The 12,705-nt window shown below is 39.6% G+C and overlaps 1 protein-coding gene across 4 annotated transcripts in view; it reads left to right on the forward strand.

Annotated features, from left to right (window-relative positions):
• Positions 1-12,705, forward strand: part of SPAST (spastin) — a 62,172-nt gene that overhangs the window by 42,415 nt on the left and 7,052 nt on the right. For all 4 annotated transcript variants that reach the window (XM_084625217.1, XM_084625218.1, XM_084625215.1 and 1 more), the window contains 4 exons: positions 418-460; positions 1,208-1,287; positions 6,606-6,676; positions 8,770-8,810. In XM_084625217.1, the coding sequence (XP_084481343.1) occupies positions 418-460; positions 1,208-1,287; positions 6,606-6,676; positions 8,770-8,810 (235 nt within the window). The remainder of the gene's footprint in view (positions 1-417; positions 461-1,207; positions 1,288-6,605; positions 6,677-8,769; positions 8,811-12,705) is intronic.

Genomic DNA, 12,705 nt, shown 5'->3' on the forward strand with positions numbered 1-12,705 from the left:
GTCTCAAAAACTCCCCTTATTCTCCAGGTGCCATCCTCATGGGAATAGCTTCCACAAGACCCAACTAGGCCTTGCTTTATTGCACCTACCCTTGTGAGGAGATAAATTATTTTAGTGCCAGGATTGTGTGTTTTTTTTTTTAACTTGATATAGTTATAATATTTATATACCTTTCTCTGATGCCAGACGTTCTTTTTGCTTCTTATCTAGCTACATCCTGGACTGCCTCAGTCAAGGGCAAGGATTTCAAATTTGCTATTCCCTATCTAAGTTTTCTTTAGTTAATTACCATAGATAGCAAAAAAAATTAGTGTTGGTGGCATGGGCATAAAATATGTATTTTTATTAAATGTCAGCTTTTACCAGCTAGTTCTTCTGAAGTATTAAAATGTTACTTTTTTTTCTTTTTTTTTGCAGACGATTCACCAAACGCGTGTATGTATCTTTACCAAATGAAGAGGTAAGTGTATGGCTTGTGTGCATTTCTTTCTTAGAGTTCTTAAAATCCTGTTTTATAGGAAAAACAAAAAAATATATTATAGAACCTTTTTAATTTGCCCTAATGATTGGTAGATTTATTGCAAATTACTGAATTTTGTGACTTAGTGGTGTCCACTAATTCACTTTGGCTAGTATGGTAAGTTTATACCACTCCGGCGAATATTTGTTATTACATTTTGATGTACTTAGTAGAATCAAATCTGCTAGTAACTGCTCTCTCCTTCTGGGTAGCTTGCTGTTGTATAGGCAGTGTGCTGATTAAACAGACAAGGACATGTTTTGATATGCCTAGAATACTGCAACAGCCGGTATGTTTGGTTTGACATGAAATTATTTCATGCAAAAGTTTAAAAAATTGTGTGGCCTAATTTTAGCAGTTCTTCAACACTAAAACAAAAAAAACCTATTAGCACTGTTTGCTATTTTAGCAGCAGCAGCAGAAGTGTGTCTGATCAAGATTGTAGTTTAGTTGTCGTGATTGTACAGTGCCTGGCTGGAACCAATGGGACCCTCAATTTCATGAATACTAAATCCATATGACCCCTTAAAAGAAAGTATTGACATGTACATCATAGTCAAAAGTACTACAAATATCATACATATAGGCTTCTGAATTCACAGAAACATGCCATATATTTTTGTTTTGTATCTTCTAATAGATAAGTTTTTGTATGTGAACTTACAACTGATAAATGCTTCTTTTCAGACAAGATTGATTTTACTAAAAAATCTTTTAAGCAAGCAAGGAAGTCCATTGACCCAAAAAGAGCTTGCACAGCTAGCTAGGTAAGTACTTGGATAGTTCTGCTAACAATATTGCTGGTCTGCTAACAATATTGCTGGTCCACAGCATTCATATAAACTGCTCTGTTACATTTAGAACTAATGCTAGTTATCAGGGACATTGAAATTGTAACCTTGCCTGTACTTAAAATCCTAGAAATGTAGGACTGGAAGGGACATCAAGAGATCATAATCTAGTCCAGCCCTCTGTGCTGAGGCAAGACCAAGTATAGCTAGACCTAGACCATCCCTGACATGTTTGTCTAACCTGTTCTTAAAAACCTCCAATGATGAGGATTTCACAACTTCCCTTGGAAGCCTGTTCCCATGCTTATCTATCCTTCTATTTAGAAAGTTTTTCCTCATATCTAACGTAAATCTCCCTTGCCACATATTAAGCAGGTTATTTCTTGTTCTACCTTTGGTGAATGTGGAGAACAGTTGATCACCATCCTCTTTATAATAGCTCTAACATTTTTGCTGACTGTTCTGTTCTTCCCCTCAGTCTTTTCTCAAGACTGTATATGCCAGTTTTTTAACCTTGCCTCATAGGTCGGGTTTTCTAAAGTTTGATCATTTTTGTTGCACTTCTCTGGACACACTCTCCATTTGATCCACTTCTTTCTCAAAATGTGGCATCACTGGACACAGTATTCCAGATGAGGCCTCACCAGTGCTGAGTAGAGCAGGACGATTACCTCCCATGTATTCGATGCTCCTGTTAATACACCTCAGAATGATATGAGCCTTTTCCACCACTTCATCACATCGTTGTCTTGTATTCAGTTTGTTCCATTATAACCCGCAGATCCTTTTCAGCAGTACTATCACTTAGCCAGTCTTTCCCCATTTTGTAGTTGTGCATTTAATTTTTCTTCCTAAATGAAGTACTTTCCACTTGTCTCTATTGAATTTCATCTTGTTGATTTCAGACCAGCGCTCCAATTTATCAGTCCCCTTGAAGTCTAATCTGTCCCCCAAACTGCATACAACCCCTCCCATCTTGCTGTCATCTGCAAATTTTATAAGCGTATTTTTCACTCATCATCATCATTGAAAATATTAAATAGTAAGGACCCAGAACAGACCCCAAGTGAGACCCCACCAATATTTACCAATAAAAATTTAATCCTTCCAAGCCTACTTTGTCCCCATATCCTCTTTGTTCCCCTTTTTGAAGATAAGTACTACATTTGCCCTTCTCCACCCATTCTCCTGGAGTTCAGAGATAATAGCTGTTAGTTCCAAGACTGGTTCAGCTAGTTCTTTAAGTAGGATGAATTTCATCAGGTCTTGCTGATTTCAATACATCTAACTTATCTAAATATTCTGTAACCTTCCTTATTTTGGCCTGTGTTCCTTCCCCTTTGTTAACATTAACTGATATTAAACAACTGGTCACAATTTACCTTTTTAGTGAAGACTGATGCAAAATAGGTGTTTAACACTTCCGCTTTCTTGAACCTTGTCCATTATTAGCTCTTCTTCCCTGATAAATAGAGGACCTACACCTTTCTTCATCTTTCTTTTGTTCCCAATATATTCATAGAACCTTTTATGTCCCTTTCTAAGTGTAACGTATTGAGAATGAATTGCACACATTTTGGAAGTTATGAAAAACACTATTTCCCACCCCACCGCCACCCGGTCAGGCTGTTTAAGAGTACTGTTCAAACTGTTTTCTCGCCACCTAGATCTGCTGTTGAAACATGCTGATCAGCACTGTGCCTGGGGCAGGGAGACAGGAAACAAAGGCAAGCTCCTTCCCACCCAACCTCTAGGCGAGCCCCATCTTTCCCAGCTGACTAAAGAGAGCACCTGCTCTAAATTTTTTGTGCATTTCAGGTTGAAAACAAATCTCATTGGTTTTTGTTTTGCTTTTTCCTGACTTGTGCATTTTTGGGGTTGGCAATACTGAAATTTTAAGCATAGAATAGCAAGGATCTCATAAGTGTAGAGCTTTTCCAATATTTTTTGCTGTTTTTGAGATTTTAAATTTTGCATTGAAAAATACCTAAAAGTTACTTGTGCTTTCCATTGTGAAAATTCTTATGGATCGCACAATATTACTACGTGCTCATCCTCTGGAGGTTAGGTACCCCATTATGAATGCTATTCAGGAGGTAGAGAAGGGAGAGGAAAATAAGAAATGTTCCTTAATGTAAGGGAAAAGACCGTCTCTCCTTCTGAGATACTAAAGAATCTACTTGGTAGATCATGGAGGAGGAAAACTGAGTGAGGTGCAGAGCATCAAGAATTTAAATAATGTAACTTTAGTCTGAGTCTTTCGTTTTTGTGTGTGCATGAGGGGTACATGCACATATGTTCAGCAGGTCTAGTGTGCATCAGCCATTTTATAACTGCAACATCGCCTAAATTTGCAGCACAATGAAGTTGCATTTATTGTCATCTTAATTCACACTTGCAGAAAACTATCTTCAGCCATGTCAGATGAACTAGTATCTAATTGAAGTAAAAAATGGGGTTGTAAGTTAAGTTCTGTGACTGTAGAGTCTATGTGCAAACATACAAACATCACTAAGCACAACTTTTTGAAAAATTCTTTGTGCTATCCCATTCCCTACTATCGACTTTGTTCACTTGAGTGACTTGCCACATTTCCTTGGTTGGCAAGTGACTGGGATTTATCCTACACTTTAGTCCTTTATAATTCTACTAAACCTTCTTCAACCCACAAACAGAAATTGTAATTGGGTGCAGTGCCTCCAGAAAATTGGATGAACTAGCTCCTTTAACGGGCCATTATTGTGCCTTTTGACAATTTCTAATGGCTGCCTTTGAAAGGTGGGGCGGTACAGCAAAAAAGTGTTTCTATTTTTTACTGCTCCTTTTCAGTATATAATATTGATTTTCACATTGGAAATACCAGTTCTGGGTTCCCTCTCTTTCACTGATGACTTCGGCAACTTTTGAAGCACTTGAATGGTTAAATTGGAGAATGATGCTAAAGCCTGAAGTACAGCTCTTCCAGCCCTGACTGGAGACTGACTGGAGACTCTCCAGCAGAACTTGGAGTGGTAATTGGGTAATTGCTTATCCTCTCCAAAGGCCCCCATGTGCAGGGTCACAGAGGTATCCATATTCTCCCTCCTTCTCTCCAGCATCTCTGTAAGACCATTGGGAGAGATTGAGTTGCCATGGCCTCAGCTGCCAACAGCATTCCAATTACACGCATCTATAGATCTCCTTTTCAATTGATGCACCCACTGCCATTACTAAAATGTCAGAACACTGACAAGAAATCTGCTTTTGAATGAAGAGCAACTGGCTTAAGATGAACACAGGCAAGACTAAAATGATGCTGGTCAAAAAGGGAAAAAGCTTTTGAAAAGTTATCCTGAACATTGTCTCCCATTGTGCTTTGAAGGCATATGACCCCTATTCATCACAGTGGTGCAAAGCCTCAAGTTTGTTTGCCTGACTAAGCTTGGATGACAGGATAGCATTGCTACCTCTTTTCATCTCCATCTTATTAGGAAATGTTTCTTCCTCCCAGAAAAGGACCAGCACACAGTAATCCATGCATTTGTTACCTCCAGGCTGGATTATGGTAGCTCATTATGAATCTGATTGTGAAGACCGTCCATAGGCTCCAGCTGGTCCAGAATAGGACTGCCCACCTTCTTTGTGGCTTAGGCTGCTGTGAGCACATGAAGCCTCAACTGAAGTCCCTCCACTGTTTCCTGGTTAGCTTGTGATGCCAGTTTACGGCTTTGGTCCTCATTTTCAAAGCAGTTATTGGATCAGTGTTGAGCTAAATTACAGACCAAATTCAATCCATAAACCACAGTGACAGCTGCACTTCTCTGGCAGAATTCAGGTTACAAAGCCTGTAAGTGCTTGTGATAAAGCATTATTGATGTAAAGGATTCAGCTGTGGAACAAACTTCCAGAGGACATCAGGTGACCCCAGAGTAAGATTGTTTTTAGGAAATGCTGCAAAACCTTCCTCTCAGAAAAAGCCTTATCACCCTAAGAATGAAGCACTCAATGCTGATGCCTTTCTACACATGACGCCCCTACCAACTGAAAAAGGAAATTAATAAAAATAAAACAAAAGCAAAAACCCTACCCAGTGTTTTTTCTCCCCAAAAGGAAGAATGTCGGACATGCCATGAAGCCTATTAGAAAGCATTCAGATACTACCATAATGGGCAGCAGTATAAAAAAAACATAAAATAGGCAGATAGTATTTGGTGATTTTGTTTGAAAATATGATTTTTCTATAATATACATATATACACACTTTCACTTATCTGGCTGCAGTATCAACAAAAGGTTGTAAGTTTTAAGGGAAAACTTCTTGCAATGTGTGAAGTGTCCCAACAACATGCCACAAAATAGGAACTGTGCATTTTTTAAAAAAAATGCAGAGATTCCTTTCAGTTCTCACCATGTTTTTCAAGCTTAGTCTGGGTGAGATTCCTGCAGCAGTCCCCAAAGTACAGTAGAACCTCAGCTATGAACACCTCGGGAATGGAGGTTGTTCATAACTCTGAAATATTTGTAACTCTGAACAAAATGTTATGGTGGTTCTTTCAAAAGTTTACAATTGAACATTGACTTAATACAGCTTTAAAACTTTACTATGCAGAAGAAAAATGCTGCTTTTAACAATCTTAATTTTAAATGAAACAAGCACAGAAACTGTTTTGTTGCCTTGTCAAATCTTTTTTTTAAAACCTCCCCTTAATTTTTTAGTAATTTACGTTTAACACAGTACTGTATTTTCGTGTGTTGTTTTGTGTTTTTGTGTCTCTGCTGCTGCCCGATTGTGTACTTACGGTTCCAAATGTGGTTGACCAGTCAGTTTGTAACTCTGGTGTTCGTAACTCCTGAGGTTCTACTGTAGACTGGATCACCAAAGAAACTAGTCATGGGCTAGAAGCACGGCATAAAATATTTGTCATTAGAATTTAGTCATTGTGATATGAAGAAGCCACAACAGCTATATCTGGACAGTCCTAGGCAAGTATTTGAGAGAAGAAAGTGCTGACAATCTAGTAGGTTGTTTAAAGAAAAAGTGTGTGTGTTAAAATGGCGTTCAGCAATAGATCCCAGTTGCTAGACTTTGATTGCTAAATGCTACTTACATTTAATACTGATATTAAACTTTAATGGATAAAGTATTTTCAGTTGAGAAATGTGTTTGAAGTAACATTTATATAATTTACTAATTATGGTGCGTAGTTTATCATTTAATCTGAGGGAAATACTATTTCAGTCTTTGGTAATATCCATGTATAAAGATGCAGATCATTGGAAGTTTTTCTATCCCTCCCCTCTCCCCCTTTACAAAGAATGACAGATGGATACTCAGGAAGTGACTTAACTGCATTAGCAAAGGATGCGGCACTGGGCCCTATTCGAGGTAAGTGGTGTGACTTTTTCTATAGTACCTCTTTTTTTTTTTTTTTTTTTTTTTAAAGCCTCTTCAGGAAATTAAAGATACTGTTGCTGTGTCTTCCTAATCATTTGTCCATCTCTCTCTCAAATCTCCAAAATTAATCAGAATAGATCCATGACATCCTGGGTCTTGTGTTGCTGTGCATGGTAAAGTGGAGACTGTCACGCATTGCTTTTTAGTGCGTTTCCAAGTGTCATGAAAAGAACCATTTGATATTAACAGGTGACGGAACCATTTCAGTTTGCCATGCTTCCACTCATGGAATGATGTGCTTCCCAAGTTAGTGTCAGTTCCGTCTTAACTAGACCATATCCCTTACAGGTGTCTGTATTAGAGAACATTCTTCACCTGCTTCTTAAATTGAATGTGAAAAAACTGTTCAAATCATATTGGTTGTTTGTAGTCTTCAGGAAGAGATGCCATGGGGGAATTTGTCTTGATTCAGGGATTGTCTGAATGTATGAAAATTGGCTTTTAGCTGTTAAGACCATTTGAGGTTGAATGATGGAATTACATGAGCCCAATCAAGTTGGGTTGTGGCTGCCTCAGTGTCCTGCCTTTGACATTCCTCTCTTTGAAATTTTTAGTTAAAACAACACTTTGTTGTTTAGCACTACTCACTCACTCTCAATGCAGGAGCCAAATTGGATGCTTGTGTCAGAAAGGCAGTCCTTCAGTCATTGTTCAACTACGCAGTCCTTCTAGGTATTGCTACTGTTAGCTAATCTTCTACATAGGGGATCAGCAGAGACAATTTTATGAAGAAGAGATGACTCCTTAACGGTAACTGGAGTTTCCAAATATATTGCTTCTGTGTGCCTCTGCCACGCTGTCCCACCCTCCTCTCCACTTTGGAGTCTTTCAGGCAGGCAAAAAAGAACTGAGGGCAACTGGAGGATGTAGTCCTTCTGTAACCTGACTTTACGTGGGTTGAGGTGCCACAGGTCCCCCAATAGTAAGCTGTTTTGAAGTGATTCATGGATTTGACGTACAGCGCACAAATTCTAGAGTGTGGATCTGTAAATATTCTGAACTCCAGTTGCTGACAAGTAGCTCTTCTTTCTGTCTACTTTCCCTTCAGTAGCTACTTTTAATGGGCTGTTATGAGTCGGGGTGAGGAGAAGGATAGCTCAGTGGTTTGAGCATTGGCCTGCTAAACCTAGGGTTGTGAGTTCAATCCTTGAGGGGGCCATTTAGGGATCTGGGCCAAAAACTGGGGATTGGTCCTGCTTTGAGCAGGAGGTTCCTCTAGATGACCTCCTGAGGTCCCTTCTCAACCCTGATAGTCTGATTCTGTGACTTTGGGAATCACAGGTGTACTACACTGCATGAAAATTGGGGAGCGGTATTGTATTAAAAGTGGCTGTCTCATAAGAGCCATCATAAGTTATATTCCTCCAGCAAGTTGGAAACATTATGTGCTTACACTTGCAACTGATTGGTGCACTAAAATGTACATTTTGTCTGCAATGTAAAAGTCTTCATATTTAGAATGTACTTCTCTGAGAAGAGCCCATAAAAACTACACTGTGGGGTTGGATGTCTTTTCCCTCTCCACGTCCTCCTCCTCCTTTCTGGCTTCCATCTAAAACGTGAAGTGAAAAAAAATGTTCTTTCTAAATGCCAGCCCTACAAACTACAACTCTTCTCATACCCTACTGGTAGTAAAACTTCTGCAGGGCAAACGAATGCTCTCAGTTATACTGTGCTGTGCAACCTATTGTCAGTGGGGTCATTATTTAAATACACCTATAGAATCATTGCTTTTAAACTTGTGCAAACTCATTTAACCGACTTGAACTTAATAAATCTGATTGCACAAAGAGGTAATCCTTTCACATGCTCAGCTGTGTTGGCTGTGTAAGACTAAGAGTAGTGAAAAGCAACACAAATTTTACTCACTTAAAGCAAGCAGATATCACTTGGAAGATACAAGGAGCAGGCATGTTGAGTTGCAAGGTGCCATTTTTAATCACTTTTCAGAGTAGAATTGAACGTACAATGTTTTGATGTTTTTCTTGTGAAACTCATTGCTCTTATTTTTTTTTATTTAACAGAACTAAAACCAGAACAGGTAAAGAATATGTCTGCCAGTGAGGTAAGCTGCTATAACATGACTTCCTTTCTGGGTGGAACATATACAGATGTTGTTTTTTTTTTTTTTCTTTTAAAGAAACAACCAGGAGTCCGGTGGCACCTTAAAGACTAACAGATTTATTTGAAGGTGCCACCAGACTCCTGGTTGTTTTTGTGGATACAGACTAACATGGCTACCCTTCTGATACATGTTTCTAAATTATTGTAAAAATATTGTTGCCTAATTTTTTAACATTTTTCCTTGATTGAGTTAAGTGAAAAGGTCTCTTTAAAAATATTGGTAGCATGGAACGTGAGGCTTCCCCCAGACGCACACTGAAAAGCTACAATGACTGTGATAACTTTATGTATGCAGTATTGGTCCCAGCATATTAGAGAGACAAGGTTTGATTGGACCAACTTCTGTGGGTGAGAGAGACAAACTTTTAAGCTTATGCATAGCAGCTACTTCAGATCTGGAAAACTAACTTTATCAGTTATTTCTAACAAAATTCTATTTGCCAATACGAAATGCTGAATTGTAGTGATTTTTTTTTTAAGAAGCTATTTTGAAATATAAATACGAATGTGTGTGTTTTTGGCAGGTGTGGTAAAAAAATTCATAAGATCTATGCTGAGAATAAGTGTAAGAACAGTAATTGAGGTAGTGTCAAATTCTGTGCTAACTTATACCCCAGAACTTTGGTAGGACTGGATGGGATGTACACAAGTGTGGGCACACTTTGGCCCATATTAGCGATAAGGGTGGGAAGACTAAGACTTTTTTCAGAAAATACTTAGTGCAGTAGATTACCACTCTATGTAGCTTGTGCATCTGGAGAGAATGCAGGTGAGATTTGACTTGGGTCAAACTTCATAGACTCTACAGTGCCCACCAGCAGATGGTGGTATACTGAAACTTAACTTTGGGTTTAAATCATTCATAGTAGCTGAAAAGAATCCTGTCATTTTATTTTATAAACAGGTTAGTTTTCCCAACAAAAGATGCAAACTGTAGTCTGAACTGTAAGCTCTTTAGGGCAGGAACACACACGCGCACACACACACACACACACACACACACACACTCTCCGCTCTCTGTCCCTCTCCCCCTCCCCCCTGTGTTTGTAGTGCCTAGCACAATGGGGTCCTGGTCCACAACTACAATAATACAAATAATAAAACCTGTTGATTTAGTGGGGGTTCATAGCACACAGATACAGAATTACTGGTGCACCTGATTAGTGTGTTTATCATGAGGAAGTGTGCATATATGGACCACTTGATATGATATTCACAAAATTAGTGCATCTCAGTATTCTTAAGTTACATAGGATTTCCATGTCCATCACAGGGAGGTACTGCCAAACCAGCAGCTTAAGTGATATGTCATAACCTAGTAACTATACTGATGTTTAGAAAAACCTTCATACTGAATCTCAAAAAAGTACATTCAAAAAAATGCTGAACAAATCAAAGCGCGTAGTCTGGAACTTCCTCCTGAAAAATGTGGAGCAAAGGCAGAGCGACAAAGGGGAAGACTTTGAACACCAACCTCCAAGTGGCAGAGGAGTTAGATAGGCTGAGGAATCTGCAAGCTCTTCTGCCCCAGTATTAACCAATTTATTTGAGCATAAGCTAGCTCACGAAAGCTTATGCTCAAATAAATTGGTTAGTCTCTAAGGTGCCACAAGTACTCCTTTTCTTTTTGCCAATACAGACTAACACGGCTGTTACTCTGAAACCTGCCCCAGTATGTGCATGCCCCATACATATTGCAGGAGAGGAGCAGGGAGAAGTTTTATTTCGTGGCTGCTTATTTGTTCAGAGATGCAGCCTGTGATGGGTTCGGTCACAGAGACTCCCCTTGAGACTGTCACTCAGTGAGCTGAGATACCACTGAGAACAACCCTCCTGCCAGAACAGGTGCCTCTCCACTCCTGTCTTGCTGAGTTAGACACTCCAGTCAGCTCCAGCATAGACCCAGAGGTTGTGCCACACCTCTCTGCAGTTCACTGAAACTGAGATTCACTCAGCCCTCAATTAACAATTGTTCTCAATTAACAGGGACTTTCCCAATGTCCATTGTTCAGCCTTTCTGGGAGCCTGAACCCCAAATAAATCCATTTTACTCTGTGTATAAAGCTTATGCAGGGTAAATTCATAAATTGTACGCCCTCTCTAACACTGATAGAGAGATGCACAACTGTTTTCTCCCCCAGGTATTAATCACTTACTCTGGGTTTATTAATGAACAAAAGTGATTTTATTAGGTATAAAAAGTAGGATTTAAGTGGTTTCAAGTAATAACAGACAGAACAAAGTAAGTCACCAAGCAAAATAAAGCAAAAACACGCAAGTCTAAGCCTAATTCATTAAGAAACTGATTACAGGTAATATCTCACCCTCAGAGATGTTTCAATACACTTATTTTACAGACTAGACTCCTTCCTAGTTTGGGCCCAGTCCTTTCCCCTGGTACAGTCCTTGTTAGTTCTGGCAGACATCTCAGGTGGTAAGCAGGGGTTTTCTCATGATTGGCAGCCCCTTTTGTCCTGCTCCGCCCCTTTTTATAGCTTTGGCACAAGGTGGGAATCTTTTGTCTGTGCTTGTCCCCACCCCGTCTCATCAGTGGAAAAGTACAAGGATTAAGAGGTATTCCAGTATCATGTGACATGGTCAGATGTCACTGTAAGACCCCTAAAAAGAAAAGGAGTACTAGTGGCACCTTAGAGACTAACAAATGTATTTGAGCATGTCCGATAAAGTGAGCGGTAGCTCACGAAAGCTTATGCTGAAATAAATTGGTTGGTCTCTAAGGTGCCACTAGTACTCCTTTTCTTTTTGTGAATACAGACTAACAGGGCTGTTACTCTGAAACCTATAAGACCCCTAGTCTCCATTCTTCCTGGGCTGGCCCACAGGTACACAGGAAGGCTTGCAGGTAAATAAACCATTTACAACCAATTGTCCTAGTCAATGGGAGCCATCAAGATTCTAAACCATTAATGGCCCACACTTTGCATAATTACAATAGGACCTCAGTTATACTTCATATTTCTAGCTTCAGATACAAGAATGATGCATGCATACAAATAGGAGGAATATATTGAGTAGGTTATAACCTTTGTTATACCTTGCAAGAGACCTTTTGCATAAAGCATATTCCACTTACATCATATTCACACTCATAAGCACATTTCCATAAAACACATGGAGTGCAACATCCCACAGCCTTGTTGTCCAAACTTTTGTAAAGAGATGAAGCCCATGTAAGAGATGTGGGTCACCCTGAGACATAGGGGACTCCCACAATCGTGTTGTATTTGTAAGGTGATCTCTGCCCATGTCTCTAAAGACTTACCTCTGACAGGGTAAGCAGAAGAAGCAATCATAGGGGGCCCATATAGATGTGATGCATTTGTATGTACTCTACTTATTAATAGTACTCAGCCAGCCATTCTTGGATCGTGGATTTGTTCTACACCAAGCTGAATGCCTTGTCATAGGATTTGACTGTATATTTAATGTAACCCTTCTGCCTGTCAGAGTTGGCAGCAACAAGGGCCGGGTTCAATATCTAGGGGTTCCATTCCAATAACACAATGCAAACCGGCTCGAGCCCCCACCCAGTGACCTGGGACAAATATATACCACCCCCGCTGGGCGCCTCCAAGAGGCAATACTTCCCCTCTCGCAAGCACATAGTCTGAGTGTAGCAAAAGTCTTTTAATAACAGAGAGAAACAATGTGGCATTATGTTGGGGAAACACCACCAACAGGATTCATAACACAACCCATGAGCAAAAACAACCCCACCCCAGGCAAATTGGGGCATGCCCTTTTCCCTTTGGTTCTTGAGTCCAGCAACCCCAAATCACCCAAAGTCCCAAAAGTCCAATGCCCCAAAAGTCTCT

This window comes from Lepidochelys olivacea, assembly GCF_965140295.1.
Source record: "Lepidochelys olivacea isolate rLepOli2 genome assembly, chromosome: 3".
NCBI lineage: Eukaryota > Metazoa > Chordata > Testudines > Cheloniidae > Lepidochelys > Lepidochelys olivacea.